This window comes from Mustela erminea, chromosome 5 (assembly GCF_009829155.1).
Source record: "Mustela erminea isolate mMusErm1 chromosome 5, mMusErm1.Pri, whole genome shotgun sequence".
Classification (NCBI taxonomy): Eukaryota; Metazoa; Chordata; class Mammalia; order Carnivora; family Mustelidae; genus Mustela; species Mustela erminea.
The window spans coordinates 126591269-126614200 of NC_045618.1; the positions used below are offsets into that span (position 1 = coordinate 126591269).

The 22932-nt window shown below is 34.2% G+C and overlaps 1 protein-coding gene across 3 annotated transcripts in view; it reads left to right on the top strand.

Annotated features, from left to right (window-relative positions):
- Nucleotides 1-20295, top strand: part of GTF2A1 (general transcription factor IIA subunit 1) — a 40642-nt gene extending 20347 nt beyond the window's left edge. For all 3 annotated transcript variants that reach the window (XM_032344782.1, XM_032344783.1, XM_032344784.1), the window contains exons 6-9: nt 592-725; nt 2983-3303; nt 8510-8599; nt 18648-20295. In XM_032344782.1, the coding sequence (XP_032200673.1) occupies nt 592-725; nt 2983-3303; nt 8510-8599; nt 18648-18755 (653 nt within the window). In that variant the 3' untranslated portion in view covers nt 18756-20295. The remainder of the gene's footprint in view (nt 1-591; nt 726-2982; nt 3304-8509; nt 8600-18647) is intronic.
- The last annotated feature ends 2637 nt before the right edge of the window (nt 20296-22932 follow it).

Sequence of the window (22932 nt, forward strand, 5' to 3'; positions counted from 1 at the left end):
TATTTTATCAATGTATAATTGTTGCCTTTTAGTTAATTGATGATTCTGTATCATCTCAAACAACAAAAGAGAGGGATTCATGTCTCTGTGTTTAAGCCAGGCATATACTCAGTATTATGTGACAATGATAATTGGTTCAGCAAACTTACTTATTTTAAGCATTTTGAAGCTAAGTATCCTGATGCTTTGGCTCAAGATGTTAATGAACTATTATACTTTCATGTCTTTAGAGCTTTAAAAAGAAACAGCCCTTGAAACATCTGATCTTACTGCTTTTACACGACTCTTAACATGTTAGTAAAGATAATTTAAACTTCTAATCAACTTCCATAATCTGTTAAAACTTTATTGGAAAAGAGCTTTATAAGGATGGTAAGTAAGGAAAAAGATTTTAAGTAGCATACTTGAACATTGAGGGAACCTAGAGAAGGTGAGGATTATAGTTTACTGTGTATGGCAGCCCTTAGTTGTTAGACTTCTTGCCCAGCCATTTCTATGGCATTTTGGTGGTTTGACATTCATTATGAATTCATTTGTTTTCAGATGGTCACTGCTAAAATGATAACTTGTAATACTTACCTTCTGCTTTAGGCCAGCTTCTTCAAGTAGTAAGAGCAGCCAATGGTGCCCAGTATATCTTTCAGCCGCAGCAGTCAGTGGTTCTCCAACAACAAGTTATACCACAAATGCAGCCTGGTGGAGTACAAGCTCCTGTTATACAACAGGTAATAGAATAGTAAGTTGTGATTACGATGGGGCTCTTTTTTCTTCTGTATGAATTCTGGTGGTTCTCTTCCCCTTTCCCATGGCTTTATCTATACGAATTCTTAGACTGTTCTCCCAACGCTGTATGTCCTGTCATTGCAAATTCCTCCTATATACCTCACAGCTTAACTTACATTCAATATACTTAAGACTAAATTGTTGTTACCCCTGCTTATCTTTCATCATTCCCCGGGACATGCTTTTTTATCAGTGACACCACCCTCCATCCAGCCTCCTAAGCCTCCAAGTTATCTAGCATTCATTCAACAAGCATTTACTATGTGGCTGTGTATCAGAGTCTTTGCAAGGGATTGGAGATTTAGGAGTGAACAAGGCAGACATGAATCCAGTTTCATGAAACTTACGCGTTTTTAATGTGCAAAGTATCATGAAGTCCTACCAATTCTTAATATTCCTTTTTTTCACACTGCAGTTTTAACATATTTGCAGTTCCTTGATGTTTGAAACTAGTTTTCTTTTCTCCGTCTCTCTCATCATGTTCTTAGTTCAAGCTTTCATGATTTCCCACTTAAAATACTTTTCTTATTCCCTCAGTAGTATATATACTATATGTAATGTTTGTGTGTGCATGTGCTTGTGTGTATATTATCCTCTTAATTGATTTCCCTGACTCTTAAGCTTCCTTCCTAACTTGATACTCTGTATTTTCTAGTTCTCATTTTGAAAATTTCTCTTAGGCTTTTTCCAAGTCTAAAACTCAGCATGATTCATAGGATCTTTGTTTATTTATGGATCTGATTTTATTGATTTCTTCAGGTTTATTTCTTGCCATGCTTCCAATTATCTTCTTCAGCTGCTGTTTAGATCAAAGTTAAATCTTTGTATCTACTTCTGTGCTGGGTGTTAAACTCTTGTACTATGAGGACAAAGAGGAAAGAGAAATAGTTTATTTTCTTAAAGAATTTAGGTACTTTAAAAAAGAGACACATGAAAACATAATGTCCCTATTATAGTGTGATGATAGCATTAATCTAGTCGATTTACAGCTTTCCAGATTTTCACTTGATGTTATTTTGCTTAGAAAGCCCTTTGACCTTCCTTCTAGCAACTCTCTTTACTCTCTGCATCAAACAAAGCAATCAAATGGAAAAGCCTGGCTAATCTTCCAAGCACAAAAGAACTCAAGTATTACCTGTTAAGAAGGCTTTCCTGCCCATACCTTAGCCCTCAAGCTGAATTTAGTCCAGTCTCCTGTGTTCTCATAACACCATATCATTTTTCTATTATACCTTCTACCTTTTGAGTTGTATTACTGCTTTGTCTATTGCACCATTAATTTGTAACCTTCTTGAGGGAAGTACTGTCTTATTTTGCACTCCTTGAACCTAAAGGCAAGTAATTGCCATTTACTGTTTTTTATTTATCACTAATAATTAATTAATTTGTTAATACCTATGATTATATTTATTATAAAAGATACAGTTAATATTTGTTAATGTGTTCTTTTTGAGTTATAGTTTACTTTAGAATTCTAGATGCAGAAGCAAAAAGGAACTTTAGAAATCATCTGATCTGGTGTGGTTGTATAGTTAGAATCAGTTGGAGATCTTTGAATGATTAGATTTCATTTCATAGCAATTAAATCAGAATAGTTGGAGTGGGGCCCAAGTTCAGTATTTTTAAGCTACCAGGTGGTTGTAATTTGTAGCCAGGGTGAGAACCATTGATCCTAATTTAACAGTGAAGTGACAAAAGCCAGAGGAGGTTAAATGACATGCCTTTGCTATATCTTGACCTGGGATCCTAGACAACACGGGGGCCTAGGACCACATTTTCAGTGCAGTGTTCTCCACAGGGAGGCAGTGTAACATAATAATTAGCACAGAATCAGAAAACTTGGGTTAAAATTTTGTGTCTCGGTGACTATGAACTTGGCAAGTTACTAAACTTGTCCATACATCAAAGGAATAAATTAATCATATGTGTAACTATTGGCTTGGAATTTTCCAGGTACATAGCCAGTGCTCAATAAATACTTATTTTCAGAAAATCTTTTTTCTTTCAGAATTTAGAATGGTAAAGTGGAAGTGGGATCATTATACTCGTTAAACTCCCTTTTGTGCTTGGTTTTAACTGTATGAGATAAGGCCATTTTGGATGATTTTTTAGCATTTACGCCTAGTTCTGTGTGCCACAAAATGAAACTGAGCTACTTGGTCCTCTTACTAGTTTTACTATGGTTTTCTTTTGCCTTAGGTACTGGCCCCTCTTCCTGGAGGGATTTCACCACAGACAGGTGTCATCATTCAGCCACAACAAATCTTATTTACAGGAAATAAGACTCAAGTTATACCTACAACGGTAGCTGCACCTACACCGGCACAAGCACAGATAACTGCAACTGGCCAACAGCAACCACAGGCCCAGCCTGCTCAAGCACAAGCCCCATTGGTGTTACAGGTTGATGGCACTGGGGATACATCATCTGAAGAAGATGAAGATGAAGAAGAAGACTATGATGATGATGAGGAGGAAGACAAAGAGAAAGATGGAGCTGAGGATGGGCAGGTAGAAGAAGTAAGTTTATAGTAAAAGACTTGAAATGAGAAACTACTCAATCATTTCTTTTACTTGGTGCCAAACTGATGAATTATATCCTATTTTTTCAGAGACTAGTTAAGGTGTTATATAAATAGGATTTTAAATATAAAGTTAGATTGTTCTAACCTAATAAGGTTTTTAGATGGTTCTGGTTGTATTTATCATCATAAAGTACTGTTTCTTATAGCCAGTAATAAAATATAAATATATCATACTGAGTTGTATTTATAAAGGGGGTGGAGAGAAGAGTGTAAGTAATTCTAATTTTCTGGCTTATGCATTCATGATGTGATTGAAACATAAGACCTTGGCAGAGCAGATAAAATGAGCTTAATCTTCTGCTTCAATAATTAAAAAGGTATGGCACATCTGGGAAGTGAGGAGACTTGAAGAAAAAACTGAATGTCACAGACTTATTCATAACTTCCTTTTGGTCTGTATTCTATACTAGTTCTGTACATCACTTTACCTACTCTTAGTGTCTATCTGTGAGTTAAATAAACCATTCTTACACATCTTTAGTTACATATTTCTAGAAGCTTATAAATATATCTTTGTTGTCCACAGTGTTCCTGCTTGGTTACTTGTGTTCAAGATGTTTGTCTTAACCACAGTTTTCATTGTTCATTGCTTTCTGCAACTTAAGATGTAGTTTTATTTTAGGACAAAATTCTTTATATCTAATGTTTTTTTAAAAAATATTATTAAATGTTGAATAGATACCAATGAGTAAAAAATATTTTAACATAAAAATACCCTTATGTCCACATTTAGTTAAAAATAAATTTTAGTTAAAAATACATTTAGTGGCTTAGTCAGTTAAGGTCCTACTCTTGATTTCAGCTCAGGTCATGATCTCAGGGTCATGCCCCACATCAAGCTCCACGCTCAGCACAGTCTGCTTGAGATTCTCTCTCTCTCCATCTCCCTCTGCCCCTTCCGCCTGCTCACCAGTGCTAAATAAATAAATAAATAAATAAATCTTTAAAAAAAATATATCCATTATTAAAGTCTCCTGAGTACCTCTCTCTAACCTCCATCCTCTTCTTTCTGTTATCAGAGTAACCAGGCTCATGGATTTTTATCATTAACTTTTTTTGTTTACCATCTATTTATATTTCTAAAGAGCATAGTGTTTAGTTTTGAATGCCCATTTATAACGTAAATGGAGTAATTCTGTCTATTCTTCTACAAGTTGATTGCTCCCCCCCCCCCCCCAGGGTGGTATTTCTGAGGTTCATCTAAGTTGTTGTATATACTGGTAATTATTTTCACTATTGAATATACCATAGTTGATTTGTCCATTTCTTTTCTGATGTGATGGGCATTAGGGTTGATTCTATTTGTTTCCTCTTACAGTTATAAAATATTTTGAAGTCATGACTTTTTTTTAAGTGTTACACCTAACCATTGAATTACTGGATTCTAAGGCATGCATGTTTTTAACTTTACAATAAAATGCCAAATTGTTGTACTAATATGTCTTCACTGATACTTGATATTGTCAGGCTTCTTAATTTTTGCCAGTCTAATATGTAGAAAATGTGTTTCCTTTTGGTTTTAATTTGATTACTAATGAGATTTAGCATCTTTGATTCTTTCATGTTTTCTCTGTAGACAATCAAATAACTAAAAATGGCAGTTTTTCTTGCCTCATTGGCTTAGCCCTCTAGCACAATATTGATTAGAAATAGCAGGCAGCCTTATCTTGTTCTTAATTTTAAAAGGAACCCTTTCTGTGGTTCACTATTAAGTATAATGTTTATTATAGGCTTTTTATGGACATCTTTTATCTTCTATTCACATTAACTAAGAGCTTTGCTTTTTTAAATTCTAAGTGAATGTTGAATTTTGTTAAATAGTTTTTCTGCAACTGTTAATCATACAATTTCTTATCCTTAATCTGTTATCTAATAACTAATTGCACTAATTGGTTTTCTACTTATAACCAGTTTAGTATTCGTTGGATAGCACAACTTGGTTATTCTTACCCTTTTTATGAATTGCTGAATTCACTTTGTTCAGGACTTTTTCATGGACATTCATGTACTGTTTATGATTCTCTGTTCTCATACCCTTCTTGCTAGGTTTTCAGGTTTGTGATAGCATTATAAAATGAGTTCTGGTGAGTGTTCTGTCACACTTGGATTTCTTTTTTTTTAAGAGATGTACTTAATTCTGTGAATATTTGTTAAAGCATACTGCTAAAATTATTTGATTCTAGTAATGTCCTTACTGTGTTCAGGTATTGTTTCTTTTTGAGACAGTTTGGATAAGTTATATTTTTCTGGAGCTATGTCTGCAAATTTTTAAGTTAGCATAAAGTTAATGATAATTATGTTTTGGTACCAGAATCCTTTGTAGTCGTTTTCATTTTTATATTCTCATTTCTGATCTTGTGCCATCCTGCTCTTCTTTTCTTGTTCAGTCTAGGCAGAGGTTATGTTGATTATTAATGTTTTTTAAGAATCAACTTTTAGCTTTAGTATATTTTTTTGTAGTTCATTCTTATTCTGACTTAACTTTTGTTTGTAGAGTTATGATCTGTGTAACGTATGCATCCTTTGAAATTGATTAGAACTTGCTTTATGTGGTCAGTGTTTGCATATGCTTCCTGTATATTTGAAAAGACCTTTTTTGTAGCTGTTGGTTGTCTTCTATATGTATTACTAGAATTAGATTCTTTGGATAATCTATACCCTTACTGATATTTTTTGTGTGCTTACACCATTATCGATTAGTGAGGGAGATATGTTCACATCTCCTACTATGATGGTGTATTTCTTTGTTTTGTGGTCATGATGCTTTTTATATTTTGAACCTAAAAGTGGATGCATATTAGCTTAAACTTAAACACTTTGCAGTGAATTGAGCCATTTATGATTATATGCTATTTATATCTAGTAATTTCTCTTTTTTTGCCCATATAGTTTGTTTTGTGTTATATTAATAGAATCATACCAACTTTATTTCTGTTAGAATAGCTCTTTTCATTCTTTAACCTTCAAATTTTTGGATCCCTAAGCTTTAGAAGTTGTCTTTTTTAATGTGGAATACTGCTATGTATGCTATCATCTTAAAAAATTTTTACATGGGCCAAGACTATTCAATAGGAAAAGAATGATCTTATTAAATAAACGTAGCTTGGACAACTGAATATCCACATGCAAAACCGTGAAATTAGACCCCTGCCTTACACCTTACATAGAATTAACTCAAAATGGATCAAAGATCTTAAAGACCTAAAACTATAAAATTCTTAGAAGAAAATAGGGTAGAAGCTTCATAACACTGGGTTTGGGAATAGTTTCTTAAATATGACACCAAAGCACAGGTGATTAAAAAAAATAACAAGACTTAGTAGATTAAAAGCTTTTGTATATTCAAGGACAATATGCAGAAAGTTAAAAGACAGACTATAAAATAGGAGAAGATATTTCAAATCCTCTATCTAACATGGGCTCAATATCCAGACTAGAAAACTTTTAAATTCAATAATAACTCTATTCCAAAGTGGGTAAAGGACTTTAATAGACATTTATCCAAGGAGAATATACAGGTAGACAATAAGCATGTGAATGGATGTTCAGCATCATTAGTTATTACAGGAATGCATATATCAAAGCCACAAAGAGATACCACTTCACATTTAACCACGATGGCTGTAATCAAAAGAGATAAAAAAAAGAAACAGATGTTGGTGAGCATGTGGAGAAATTGGAACTCTTTTGCGTTGCTGGTGGAAATGGAAAATAGTGTAGCTGTTGTGGAAAATGGTTTGGTGTTTTCTCAAAATGTTAAGTGTAAAATTATCATATGACCCAGCAATTCTCCTAAGTATATGTATAAGAGAACTGAAAACTGTTATTCAAACAAAAGCTTGTACATGAATGTTCAAAACTGTTTACAAAATCCAAAAGATGTAAATAACCCAAATGTCTATCAGTTGATGGATGGATAAATTAAAATGTGATTTTTAATGGAGTATTATTTAGCCGTGAAAAGGAACAAAGTACCAGTTTATGCTACAACATGGATGAACCTCACACATTATAAATTAAAGAAACCATACATACCTCATGTTGTTTTATGTGTATATTGTATGTTTGCATTTATATGAACTAGCCAGAGGTAAATATATAGTGATGGAAAGCAGATTAGTGGGGGGCTGGGGAGAGGTGGGGATGGGGGTTGAGCAACTGCTTAATGGTAAAGGTGATAAAATTGTTCTGGAATTAGATAGTGATGATAATTACATTATGTACTGGTTGTATGCTCTAAAATGGAAAAAATGGTGAATTTTATATTATGTGAATTTTGCTTCAATAAATTGTTTTTACATTTACATTGGTGATACCTATTTTAAATTAAATATACATGTGTGTGAGGTATAAGCCTAGACTTAATATCTACTTGATTATTTTCCTTTCCATTTTCTCTTTTTTCATTTTGTCTTACTTCTCTTTTTCTGTTAACTAGAAATCTGAGTTACATCTTTTGTCTTCTCAAATAACTGAGGTCAGATTTAACATAGTTGGTCATTTTATGCTTTAGTTAGGTCTTGGCCTTTAATTCTTTTTGGGATTGAGACCCCCTTCCATCTTACCTCTCCGACATGTATCCTTTTAATCTAAATGCCTTAGTTAGACAATAAGCCTCCCACAATCTCCATCATAACGGTAGACATGCTAATATTATAAATAGAATCTTAGTTCTCCACATAGAGAAAAGCCAGATTCCTAGCCTCTTTTATAACCCTTTCTTCCCCCCTCCAACTTTACCACTGTTTTCCCTTTTGCTCTGCTGCTGCTGTTGGTACATAGTACCATTATCTCATTAAACCTTCACATTTTCTTAGGTCCCCTTCTAGGTCTCTTAAACAGAGAGTAGTCTTGTGCTATTCTGAAAGAATGAAGGAGATAAACATCTTTTCAGACTTTAAAGTTAATGTAGCTTAACTTTTTATTTTTTGATTTCTTGTTGGAATTTCAGTAAAATTGGCAAAATCTTAACACAGCTGATTAATAGTAAGTTTGATATAAATATATGTATGTATATGCTTCTGTCTGAACCTTCATTCTCCAAGAACATCAAGGTCATTGTATTTTCCTTGAATATTAGAAGGGCCTTTTTCTAATAATACATGAAGTATAAATAAATACTCTTTATTTCTTATTTGTAGGAGCCCCTCAACAGTGAAGATGATGTGAGTGATGAGGAAGGACAGGAGCTCTTTGATACAGAAAATGTTGTTGTATGCCAATATGATAAGGTAAGGATTATATCAGGTTACTGACATTTTTTCCGTTGTAATTTCTTCCCTCAGTATCTTCTCTACCTTGTTCAAAAATTTGGGCAGTTAACAGATGCCTCTTAGATTCAGTATAAACAGGGTGAATGTAGACATTGTTAAAATTTAGTAGATTATTTTAATAAAATGAGAAATTATGTGGCTTTACATTTGGAAAATATCGTGAGGAGAAGTAGGCTTTTTTGAATTTATACCTTCTCCTAACTCGCTAGCAAAGTTAACAGTCACTTTAGGGTTGTCCTTTCACATTAATAACCCAGTAGAATAACCAGTTTTTCCTTTAGTTTCAACTGTCTCAAAACTAAACGGCTTTAATTGAATCCTGTCACTTTTTTATTACTAAGGAGAAAACTAGGGCAGTAAACAGGACTGCTAACTAACAAATATGTTTTTACTAAAAATATTTTAAAAATTGTTTAGCTTTGCTGTATTTGTTATAGCCTTAGGTATTTTTAAACTAGGTCTGTGAGAATTAACTGTTGAATTCTTGTTTTCCTAATTCTTCAAAAGGTTGCTACTTGCCAAGCGTTTTTTTTGTTACAGTTATTAGCATTATTGTTGAGATTTTGTTAATTATTGAAACATTAATTTTGAATAAAATGGTTTATGCTCATTAAATTTCTAATAAGTCCACAAATTATATTGCATTTATAATTTAATTTCATCAGTGGTTTTTACCAAATGAGGAAAACCTTAATAGAAGCTTTTGTTTATAAGCATACTCATTCACTAAACAAATACTTACTAAGTGTCTGCATACGCCAGGCACTGGAGCTGTAGTCATGATCATGCAAAATTGTGCCTTGCATGAGTTTCCTTTATAAGTAATGAAAATTTTACATTTGTGTTGCTTTTATAGAAATGAATCTTATAAGTAGTCATCCTTACTGCATATGAATAGCCATACTTACTGGAAACATATATGGAGGGAAATGTCAAAACAGTTTTATCATTTTGAAATGAAAAGGAGAAGTCAAGCCAGTTACTTGCAGTGAGATTACAGAATAAAGCAGTGAAGTCATTCATAAACAGAATTATCAGGGCATTTGCTTTTGTACTGTGTGACTTTTGGGTGAACATTCTTAAAACCTTACACCAGGGACATTATAATAAATGTAATTTTTTTTAAAGATTTTTATTTATTTGACAGAGATCACAAGTAGGCAGAGGCAGGCAGAGAGAGAAAAGGGGAAGCAGGCTCCCTGCTGAGTAGAGAGCCCAATGCGGGGCTCGATCCCAGGACCCTGGGATCAGGACTTGAGCTGAGGACAGAGGCTTTAACCCACTGAGCCACCCAGGCTCCCCAATAAATGTAGTTTTTTGTTATTGTGTAGTGGAAGAGTATTGGTGTTAAAATAGTTAGGAAAGTACCTTATATTGTCAGGAAATCTCAAAGAGACCTCATTTAACCAAATTAGTCAGAACACAGTTTCGTGATGAGAAGATGTCAGATTTATCAGGCAGTAGAGTCCTTTACCTTAGCTAGACTGAAGAATATACTTCTAAGTATTTTCATAATGTAAGAATGGTTGTATTCTCTGGTACAAATTGTACATACAATATTTTAAATGTTAAAATTGGTTGGTTTTGCTCCTAGAGACAATTTAATGTTTGAGACAGAAATTGAAAATAGCTTTAAGTAGTGTGTTGAGCAATAAATAATTTTAAAGTTTACAAAGATCTAATTTTTAGAATCAAATGAGTTCTTGAGGGCTTGGCCTGATGTTTTAGTCAATAATAAAGAATGCTAGTGTTCTATGAATGATTAAAATGGGGTTGGAAGTGGTTTGAGCCAACTTGAATTTTAGGATTTTATTTTTGAAGACTAAACTTTAGAATTTCAATGAGTCAATTTAAGAAACTTGTAGAAAGAATAATGAAGTTTATGTTCCCAATCAAATAAAAATTATAGTTAAACCTAATAATGAAGCAGAGTTCTCCCTTACTATGATAGATAAGTACTGATGGCATGAAGTGTTGAGGCTTCAGTCTTATTTATTGGCAATTTTACTTAATATGTTTGTCATTAGGAAATTTAAGGGCCTTTTCTTTTGAAGTGCTGAGTATACAGACTGTTTGATCCTGAAGCTTTTAGCTTGTTGCTTTTAGCAAGTTGTCAGTACAGAAGAATGTGATCAGTTTCTTTACTTGTCTTGGGAATTTCTTTTTCCTGGCTTCTCATCACTTTCTTGCTTATATAATCTTGTTGTCTTTCAAGTTGCAGTCACTCAGTTCATGCTGGAAATAAATTTGCCCACTTTTGGATAGTTACTACTTTCTTCCTAGGGAGTCAGAGAAAAAAAAGGAGACAGAAGTCTTTTCATTCAATAAATAGAATGTCTTTGGTGTACCAGGATGCTGTGCTAGGAGGTTGAGAAACACTAGTAAACAAATTAAAGTAATCCTTGCCATTGGGAAGTTTAGTTAAGGGAGATAGATGCTAAAATGTAATAATTAAATAAATTATTATGGTATGTTAGAAGCTGATAATTGGTAGGAAAGGATTCAGGTTAGAGTTTTTAAAAGGTTAGAAGGTTAGTCTTGTTAAATCTTTAGAATGGATGACATTTGAACAAAGCCTTGAGGAGAGTTAGCCTTGTCATTATCTGGTAACAAAGCCTAGCTGTTGTGTGTGAGCAGTGGCATGGAGGTGAGAGTGGTTGGACTGGGGTTGCAGGGGAAGGGGTATAGTTAGTAGATTAAGTCAGAGGTAAGTGGGGCAGGTGTATGGAAGTTTGTGAGGACATGGCCTCTTATGAGCGAATTGGAGGGTTTCAAATAGATGTAGTGTCACTTACATTTTAATTCTAAAAAGATTACCTTGCCTTCTTTGGTGAGAGTGGACTGTGCCGAGGAAGCAGAGTTGAGACAAGAAGACTAAGATACTGTGGTAGTCCAAATGAGAGATAATGGTGACTGAGGCTAGGGGGATAGTACTCAAAGTGGTGAGAAGCGCTGAATCTTGGATGTGTTTTGAAGGAAGAGTGAGCAGGATTTTCTGACTCTTCTTGACAAGTGGTAGAAAAGAAAAAGAGGAATCAAGAATGATTCCAGGATTTTTTGATGAGGAATCAGGAGGAAGAATGGAGATGCCATCAACTCAGATGGGAAAGGCTGAAGATGGAGCATGTTTGGGTGAGGAGAGTGATTAGTTCTGAGCATGATAAGTCTCGGTATGTCTGTTGGATATTCAAATCATTCATCTTAAGATGTTTGGTTTAACATCTACATAGTGTATTCTTAGACCAGAAATACAAGACCACTTAACATGAGAGTTTCTGCCGTAACTGCTATTTTAACTTTATTTTGTTCTATTTTCTTGTAATAAAAAGACAAATGTGATAAATATTAAATGTGTATATAGCTTAATTCAGTGATGTAGAGGAAAAGTTTGGGAGTAGTTTTCAAATACATTAAGTGTTTGATTTTCTTCCTTTCTTCTTCTTCTTCTTCTTTTTTTTTTTTAAAGTAAGTCCCAGAAGATAGAGCTAGGATCAGTGAGTGGAAGCTTGGAGGAAGCAGATTTCAATAAGGGGTAAAGTATGAAAGACTTAGAATAGGCCCAGAGTGGAATAACTTAATTTGCAATTCTTTGTCCCCCGTGTCTAGTCATACTGAAGCAGAAATTGAATGACAGCTTGCCAAGAATATGCCATGGAGATGTTTGTATTGGGAGGGTAGACCATGGAATTTTATGCAAGGATGTTCAGACAATATCTATCTTAGTGAGCATTTTTGGATTATTATATGAAATGGCCTGATTTAGTCAAAAGTGTCTTGTGTTTGAGAATCATGTTTGCCACTTACTTACTAGCAAAATATTCCTGGTCAGTTCATTGAACCTCTCTAAGCTATGATTATCTTTTTTGAAAATAAAAGCCTTAACTGCTTGATTTTGAAGTCCCTTTAGATCAGAGAAGAGGGAGAACCATGGGTCCTTCTTGGAAAACAGGGAGCTTAAGCTGAAAATTGAATGATGCAAGGGATTTATCGGGAAAGGGAAGAAAGGTCATTTCAGTTGATTAACTTTTTTTTTTTTTTTAAGATTTATTTATTTATTTGACAGACAGAGATCACAAGTAGGCAGAGAGGCAGACAGAGAGAGAGAGAGGAAGCAGGCTCCCTGCTGAGCAGAGAGCCCGATGTGGGGCTCGATCCCAGGACCCTGGGATCATGACCTGAGCCGAAAGCAGAGGCTTTAACCCACTGAGGCACCCAGGCGCCCCAGTTGATTAACTTTTATAACTCCTTTTCTCCTTCAGTCTATGAATTGCAAACAACTAAAAACTATAAATGAAGGTAAGGAGGGGAGTGCCCAGGATCTGGTGCTATTTGAACACTGCCCTTACCCCTTTGGCATAATTGCAGATGGACATAGTTTTTGAAATCTGTAAGTGACCAGATGATCAGCATTCCCTCAGATGTATTTGTTAAATACTGCCATGTATAATGTTCCATGTTAGGTCTTGAGGAAACTATAAGCGGTTTTACTTTGATAGAAGAAATTCTTCATAATTGTATATACTTAGAAATGATACTAGAAATGTGTTTGGGAATGACACTGAAAATTATTAGGGGAGACTACTTTTAGCTGATGTGATTAAGGAACGCTTTGAGGAGAACACAGCAGTGTTTTTGAAGTGGATCCTGAAGTAGGAATTGAATTTGTAGAAATGGGATACTTCTTTTGATTGAAATACAGTCTTTGAGGAATGTGGAAGTAGGAAATAAGATTGGAAGGTGAGTTATTACCAGGTCATTTAGAAACAGAAATAGTTAAGTGGAGATGATTGGTTAGAACTGTGCTTGTGGCAACAATATTTATAAGCAGATTGGAAGAAAGTTGAACGTGAAGCCTGGAGTTGGAAAGTTACTGTAATAAATCAGGTAACAAGAGGCTATTGATGTGGTAAACTAGAAGATAATTTGGTGGCCATGAGAAAACAGTTGCCAGGTGTCCTGTAGACAACTAAAGTAGAATTAGAGATAAAGTAATTAGAGGTTAGAAATACTAATATTAGTATGGATATTAATACTGTTTGACCATAGTTTCAGAAGACTTAGCAATATGGACATTGTTACTCTGTGTGAGGAAGAGAATGGTTGTAAACATGATTCCAGTATTGAGGATAGTGTCCCAGTAGTCTAGATAAGAATGAAGAAAAGCCTAAGGTTAAATGGTGTAGATATAAAAGGAGTTACAGAGAAAAGGCAAAACCGTGGTCTAGAAGCATCAGAGAAAACAAAGGTTATCCTATTTTAAAAGTTTGCTAGTAGAAAATTTCCTGTGGAAAAAGGGACACATGTATATATAAAACTGGCAAAGATAAGATAATTTGCAGAGAAATTTGTTATTAATGAATACAAGTATTAAGAGCTGTAAAATAATATTAATTGTAGATACATTTGTTTCTTTAAAAACTCACCTAATGAGTGAATAGGCTGTTTTGTTTGTTGTTTTTGTTTGTTTGGTTTGGTGTTTTTTGTTTTTTTCAGATTTAACTTTATTAAGAAACCAGTTTGGGGGCACCTTGGTGGCTCAGTTGGTTGTTTCTTCCTTTCGGTTCAGGTCATGATCCCAAAGTCCTAGGATTGAGCCCCGAATCAGGCTCCCTGTTAAATGGCGATCCTGCTTCTTCTCTCTCTCCCTCTGCCTGCTGCTCTCCTTGGTTGTGTGTGCGCGCGCTCTCTCTCTGTCTCTCTCTATCAATCAGTCAATCTTGGGGAAGAAAAAAAAGGTCACATCAGTTTGGCCAGCCACAATGGTATGAAACTAGAAATCTATTACAAGAAAAAAATTGGGACATTCACAGATATTTGGAGATTAAACAGCATGCTACTCTACAATCATTGAGTGAAAGAAGAAATCAAAAGAGAAAACAAATCTTGAGACAAATGAAAATGGAAATATAGCATACCAAAACTCATAAGATGTAGTAAAAGCGCTCTTAGGAGGGAATAGAGATAAATGCCTATGTCAAGAAACAAGAAATATCAGCCTAATTTTATATCTCAGAGAACTAGAAAAAGAACAAATGAAGTCCAAAGTTAGTAGAAGAGAGGACATAAAGATCAGAGTGGAGATAAATGAAATAGAGACTAAAAAGATACTAGAGAAGATCAGTGAAACTAAGAGCTGGTTCTTTGAAAAGAAAAAGAAAATTGACATACCTCTAGTTAGACTCACCAAGAAAAAAAAAGGTTAAGACTCAAAATCAGAGGTGAAAAGGAGTTGTTATAACATATCACAAAAATACAAAGAATCACAAGACAACTGTGAACAGTTATACACCAAGAAATTGGACAACCTAGAAGAAATGGATAAATTCCTAATAAAAGCCTTCCAGCAAACCATCATGAAACCAGATAGTTTTTAGTGAACTCTAACAGGATAAAGAAGAATTTCTTCAAGAAGAATTAATACTAGTCCTTCTCAAACTTTTCCAAAAACTAGAAGAGGTGGGAACACTTCTAAACTCCTTTTATAAGGTCGGTATTAACCCTGACACCTAAACCAGAGAAAGACACCACAAGGAAAGAAAATTAAAAGGCCAATATTCCTGATGAACACAGTTGCCAAAATCCTCAACAAAATATTAGCAAACTGAATTCAGCTTTAAATATGTTAAGATGATCATACACCATGACCATGACGAAGTGGAATTTGTTTCAGGGGATCTAAGGATGATTCCGCATACACAAATCAATGTGGCAACTGACCCCATTAACAAAATGAAGGATAAAAATCTTATGATAATCTCAGTAGATGCCAAAAAGCATATGGCAGAATTCAGCATCCGTTTATGATAAAAACTCAAAAAAGTATCAGAAGGAATGTATATACCTCGACATAATAAAGGACATACATGACAAAGCTACAAGTAACACAGTCAAAGAAGAAAAGCTGAAAGCTTTTTCTCTGAGATCAGGAACAAGAATGCTTATTCTTGCCATTTTCAACATGGTATTAAAAATTCTTTTTTTTTTTAATTAAATTTTTTATAAACATATAATATATTTTTATCCCCCAGGGTACAGGTATGTGAATCACCAGGTTTACATACTTCACAGCACTCACCAAAGCACATACCCTCCCCAATGTCCATAACCCTCCCCCCCTTCCCCCAACCCCCCTCCCCCCAGCAACCCTCAGTTTGTTTTGTGAGATTAAGAGTCACTTATGGTTTGTTTCCCTCCCAATCCCATCTTGTTTCATTTATTCTTCTACCCCCTTAACCCCACTGTAGCATCTCCACTTCCTCATATCAGGGAGATCATATGATAGTTGTCTTTCTCCGCTTAACTTATTTCACTAAGCATGATACCCTCTAGTTCCATCCACGTCATCGCAAATGGCAAGATTTCATTTCTTTTGACGGCTGCATAGTATTCCATTGTGTAATGGTATTAGAAATTCTAGCCAGAACAGTTATGCAAGAAAAAGAAATAAAAAGCATCCAAATTAAATTATAAAGGAAGAAGTAAAACTGTCACTATTTATGGAAGACCAAGTATTACATACAGAAGATCCTGAAGACTACCAAAAAACTGTTAAGTAATAAACAAATACAATAAAATTGGAGGATACAAAATCAGTATACAAAATATGTTGCATTTCTGTATGCTGATAAACAATCAGAAGGGGAAGTTAATTCCATTTATTGTATCAAAAAGAATAAAATGCCTTGGAATAAATTTAACCAAGCAGATGAAACATGTGTGCAATGAAAACTTAAGGTATTGATGAAGGAAATTAAAGAAGAAACAAATGGAAAAATATTTTGTGTTCATTGATTGAAAGAATTAATATTGTTAAAGTGTCCATACTACTTAAAGTGTTAAACAGATTCAGCAGTTTCAGTGCAATCCCTATCAAAATGTCAGTGGCATTTTTCACAGAACTGGAACAAATAATTCCAAAATTCAAAAGACCCTGAATAGCCAAAGCAATCTTAAGAGAGAGAGGCATCATGCTTTCTGATTTTATACTACATTACAAAGTTGTCAGAATCAAAACAGTATGTATTGGCATAATGTCAGACATGCAGATCCATGGAACAGAAAAGAACCCAGAAATGTTCCCAGACATATGTATTCAATTGATTTACAACAAAGGAGCTAAGAACATACAATGGAAACAACAATCATTTCAATAAGTGGTTTTGGGAAAACTGGACAATCACATGCAAAGCAATGAAACTAGACCACTATCTTACGACATACAAAAAAGTCAACTCAAGATGGAGTAAAGACTTTTTTTTAAAAGATTTTATTTATTTATTTGACAGAGATCACAAGTAGTCAAAGAGGCAGACAAAGGGGGGGGAGGCGGGGAAGCAGGCTTCCTGCTGAGCAGAGAGCCTGATGCAGGGCTCCATCCCAGGATCCTGGGATCATGACCTGAGCAGAAGGCAGAGGACCCACTGAGCCACCCAGGTGCCGCCTGGATTAAAGACTTTAATGTAAGATCTGAAACCATGGGGCTCCCGGGTGGCTCAGTTGTTAGGTGTCTGCCTTGGGCTCAGGTTGTGATGCCAGGGTCCTGGGATTTAGTCCTGCATTGGGCTCCCTGCTCGGGGGGGACCTCCTTCTCCCTATCCCACCCCCCAGTTTACGTTCCCTCTCTCGTTTCTCTGTCAAATAAATAAAACCTTAAAAAAAAATCTGAAACCATAAAAGTAGAAGAAAACAGGGATTAAGCTCCTTGGCATGGGTCTTGGTTATAATTTTTTTTAGATTTGGCACCAAAAGCAAAGGCAACACAAGCAAAAATAAACAGGACTACATTAAACTATAAAGCTGCTGCGCAGCAAAGGGGACCATCAACAAAATGAAAAGGCAACCTACGGAATAGAAAATATTTGCAAATCACATATCTGATAAGGAGTAAATAGCCAAAATGTATGGAGAACTCATACAACACAATAGCAAATAAGCAATTCAGTTTAAAAAATGGGCAGAACTGAACATTTTCCAAAGAAGACATAAAATGGCCAACAGGTACATGAAAAGGTACTCAACATTACTGTTTGTTAGGAAAATACAAATTAGAGCCACAATAAAATATCAGCTCATACCTGTCAGAATGACTGTTCCCCAAAAAATAAGAAGTTAACAAGTGTCACATATGGTTGTAGAGAAGTGGAAGCCCTTAGACACTTTTGGTAGGAATGTAAATTTGTATAGCCACTGTGGAAACCTGTGTGGAGTTTCCTTGAAAATCCAAAGTAGAACTACCGTATAATTCAGTAATTCTGCTTTCTTAATGGTTATTCAAAGGAGAACACTAACTCTGAAAGATTTCTGCCCTCCCATGTTCATTGCAGCGTTATTTACCATAGCCAAGACATGGAGGCAACCTCAGGTCCATCAGTGGATGAATGATAAGGAAAATGTGATATATATTTATATACACATGATGTAATATTCAGCCATAAAAAGGAAAGCAAGCTTGTCATCTGTGACAACATGGGTGGACCTTGAGGCATTATTCTAAGTGGAACAGGAGAAAGAAAGACAAATATCATATGATCTTACTTTTGTATGTGAATTCTACAACAAACCAGGCCAAAAAAACCAAAAACAACGAAGCAAAAACCAAACTCATAGACACAGAGAACAGATTGGTGGTTATTAGAGGCCAGAGGGTAGATTGGGGCAAATGTGTGAAGGGGGTCAAAGGTACAAACTTGGAAGTTATAAAATAAGTTACAGGGATGTGATACACAGCATAATGACTGTAGTTAATGACATGTTATATACTGGAAATTCTCATCACAAGAAAAAAATTTGTAACTGTGTTATGGTGATAGGTATTAACTGGACTTATGATCATTTTGTAATATATATAAATATTGAATCGTGCTGCTATAACTAATGTTACATGTCAATTATCAATTAAAAGAATATAAATGTAGTAATGTATAAGATTTTTTTGGTGTATTAATGGGTTTTTTGTTTGCTTTGTCTTTTGAATGTATCTTTTACATTCTTTTTTTTATTTATTTAGATACACAGAAGTAAAAACAAGTGGAAATTTCATCTCAAGGATGGCATTATGAATCTTAATGGAAGAGATTATATATTTTCCAAAGCCATTGGAGATGCAGAATGGTGAAGAGTTGGTTCTTTTCTTTTATAAATAAAACAAAGAAACTTAAAAAAATTTAAAGTGGACAGTTTGAAACTTGGGACATACACCAACCAAAACTTAACTTCTGCATGTCAGAAAAGTGCAGTAGAATCAAAGCTACTGGAACAAAGAGACCTTGACAACATAGACACTACTAACTGGCAAGCCATGGAACTGTAGCACCTGGGGTTGTTGGGGTGGGGGAGGTTGGGGTTTTGGAAAACCATAACTGTTGATTTTAAATACAGGTACCTGCCACCAGTAATTAGCATGTAAAGCTTTGTCTATATTCCTTCCTTCAACTTGGGTTCAATCAGAAGAAACTTGGAACGAACTGAAGAAAATTCCCTTTTGATAGATTGAACTGAAACTGCGTATCGTATGTGGTTATATTTGGTAAAAATTGCGTGTGATCTTTTTACAAAAGGGTAAGAATTATGGTGTTGAATTTTATCACTTGTATAAGGAAACACTTTAGAACTCTCATTATAGGTCTTAAATATTTTTACTAGCTATTCTCCCTCAGTAATATATACCTCTTCTTCCCTGCTTTATGAAACATCTCTTTAAGAGTTAAAGGAAGTAATCAGTAATCACAGTTTGGAGACAAAATTTGACCCAGGAATGGTTATTTATTTTAATTAGGTTTTTGTACTCATTAAATATAACTTTTAAAGACTTGGGCCTCATTGAGTTAAACAGAATTAAAATGACAACTTTGGTTTCCTTACCAAAAATGCTTGTTTCTTTTAGTCCCATTCCTTATGAAGAAACCCCAGGATGGCTCCTCAGGAATACAGTTTTATTTCACAGAGGTACCATCTAGCTGAAATTACATACATAAGAATAGATACAGATTTTTTCCTGTTGGGCTGAAGTATATGCTTATATATGTGTTTAATCTTTAAGCTAAACAGACATTCAGATAACATTCTGTGCATTGACTGAAGCAGTGGGTAGTGAGGACCTGGATTTTTTTAAAAACAGTTTAGTAATTATAAAAGTTTCTTGTGTTTACTAGTGAAGAATTTAAAAACTATTCTAATTGAACAAATTTTTTTAATTGCAACTTGGTAATTTGAGGGAGAAATTTTGGGGTTAAAGGGGGTGGGCCACTAAGTACATATTTACCTCTCTTTCATTTGGTGGCCCTTCCAGGCCATTGGTAATGTAGGCATGGGCTCCAGTTTGCACATCGAGAAGAAAGCATAGAAATTTGACTTGTATATTAAGAATAATAGAAATGTAATATGTATATTAAGAATGCACAGCTCTGTATTCTGTAAGAGCCTCTAAAGAACAATATGGCAGTGCTGTGTTCTGTATGAACTAGTTGCCTGGGAGAACTGTAGGAACACTTCATCTGTGTTTTCTTATAACTGATTCTTTTTCATGGTCTATCTTGACAAATTAACGTGTGTTTAAGATACTTGTACATTGCTTTTTTTTTTTTAAAGTCTTCCATTTTTGTCTTCCTTTTATTTGCCTTTGGTGTTTCCAGAAATAACAGAAACACTTTACATTGCAAAGAAAAACTGTGAGCTGTTATATGTTTTTTTTTTTTTTAAACAGAAATCTTTAAACTTCTTAAAAAGGCTATTTTTTTTTTTTTTTTTTTTTTTTTTTGCCTACTTCCCACCCCACATAGCAACTTGGTCCCTTTAACTTATGTTCTGAACTTTGGTGTAAATGATGGTTTCTAGCATGCTAGTAGTTAGGTTTTATTTAGATACCATTAACTGGTGTAATACGGTTTTATTTTTTACTATATTAATTTAGTTTTTTTGGAGGGGAGGTTTGTTTGTTTACCCCACTACTCAAAGCACACACAGGTTTTTTGTTTGTTTGTTTTTGTTAATGAATCTGGGAGAAGAGAAGGGAGGGAGTGAAATCACAGAAGTCCTGTTTTTCAGTTGTCCTTCAGTTAGTTGCTAATAGGTTTGTATTTACCCAATGAAGAAGTCAACCACCTGAACTACCTATAAAAGTTTAGCAGTGCTGCAATGTTGATTGAAACCCTTTGGCTTGTTGTAGTTCTTCTGCTACTGAACCTTGAATTACTATATGATACACAGCTCATGTTTTGGGCCTTCTATGTAGACAAACATTTGTATTCATAGTAGAATTATATACAGGCCTGTTTTTATAACGTTATTTTCAAACATGAACAACCACTGCTTTCAGAGTGACTCACTAGGGTTATTTTGAAGCAGGAAATAATCATTTGTATTTGCACCTGTGTATTGCATATTAATTATGGCATACTTGGCAAATGCTTTTCTTTTACCTGTGAAAATTCTGAAAACCGGTCCAAACAACACTGCATACCAAATTGTGCTCTTATATATTACTGCATCGTGTTCCTTTTTAATCAGATAGAATGTTTTGGTTTTATTATAGTGGCTTGCTATAAGAATGCCACTTGCTTATCTTTTACTGTACTTGAATTCTTAATCATGCTTTTACATTGTATTTAACAAATCATTTCATTAGGTTCTATAAAATGTCATTCCTTTGAAAAAGGCAAGGATTCCCACTTTCAGAATTTTAAAATAAAAATAACATGTTTATTCAAAGAGGGAAAATAGTTCAGACTTGGTATTATGAAAATAAGTAAAGGTTTCAGAAGAGAATTTGTTGAGATTTGCACAGATGGTGATGGCACCTTTTACTACAAAAAAAAAAAAAAAGATTAATGTTAACAGTGCTAAGGAAAATTTACACAAAATTACTAGGTAAAGTGTGGAAATGTGTGCCTTTCAGTATATGTACTCTTTTTTGGTGGTCGTTTGGATAATCAGACCATTTGAATTGCCTGAGAGCACATTTAATTTCTGTGGAGAGCCACATTTGGCTACAACAACTTTAATGTGCAATTAGTTCCTAGAGTAAAATGTCTGTTATATGAGGGGGATCTTTATATTGGGCTTTTATATTTTTTAAATGTTCACATTTCTTTCTGTTAATTAAATGTCATCATATCACATATTGTTGCCTCTCTTAAAATCAAAGCCACCTTGATGTTATTCTTAGGAATATATCAGGATCTGCGTGGTGTGTATAGTGATTAAAATATGTTCTTGAAGAGCATATTCTAATAGATTTTGGTTTTAGCAAGAACATAAAAATATAATAGCTTTTGTATAAAGATTTTCTTTTGCTATATTGAAAATCAAAGATTTGGTCTTCTTTTTTTCTGGCTTTTATGGAGGAATAAAAAAGGGTTGTCTCCCTCTAAGTAATTTTTGGTTACCTTATAGCAATAATGTCAGCATTCTTTTCAAAAGGTAAATATGCCTTGTACAGGAAAACACATAATTTCCTCTTGGGAGTTCCCTTTATAACTTAGCATTTTCTTCCACTTGAGAAAATTCCTATATTTTCAGATTACTTCATCTTGAACTTTTTTGAACTTTTGTGCAATGGAATATTTTATTGATCCATCTTTGTACATTTTCATTTGATTTCATGTCTGTTTGCCATCTATCTGTCTGAGTCAGCTATTTCAGATTTTGAATTCATTGGTTAAAACATAGTTGCTTAAATAGTTCCTCATGAGTTTATATTAAATAGTTTTGCATTTTAATCTATTATGCTATGGAAATTATTCTGAAGTTTATAATTCCCTTTTTAAGCCTGCCTTAGCCTATCTTTTGTCATTTTTTATGATTTAAGGAAGAACACATCGAACTTAATATTTGTGATTATTTTGAGGAACAAGAGAAATGTTTTTCTTCTCTTAAGGGAAGAACCGCTTTGAATTAGTAACTACTATTTTAGTCAAGTTTCCTTAAATCGGTCCAGTATGTGTCAGGGCTACAATTTTGGGGGAGGGGCTAATCCTTTCGCTGTTCTGAGCTACTATTGTCAACTGCTGTTGTACATACTGTTATGTGTAAGGGCGTAAATATATTTATTATGTTTGTAAAATTCATTCTGTACAATTGCAGATCAAGGTTGCTCTTCTGTGATATACAGGATATTATGTTTTAAAGACCATCTTGGAATACAATTAGAGAACTTAGTATTTTGATGTACTAAGACCTATTTTAAGTTTAATATTTTACCTTTGCAAAAACTTTAATTAAAGATGTTATTTAAAAAAGTAATGTTGCTTGCTTTGCTTACTAGTGTATAAGACTGTTATATAGATAACTAAATA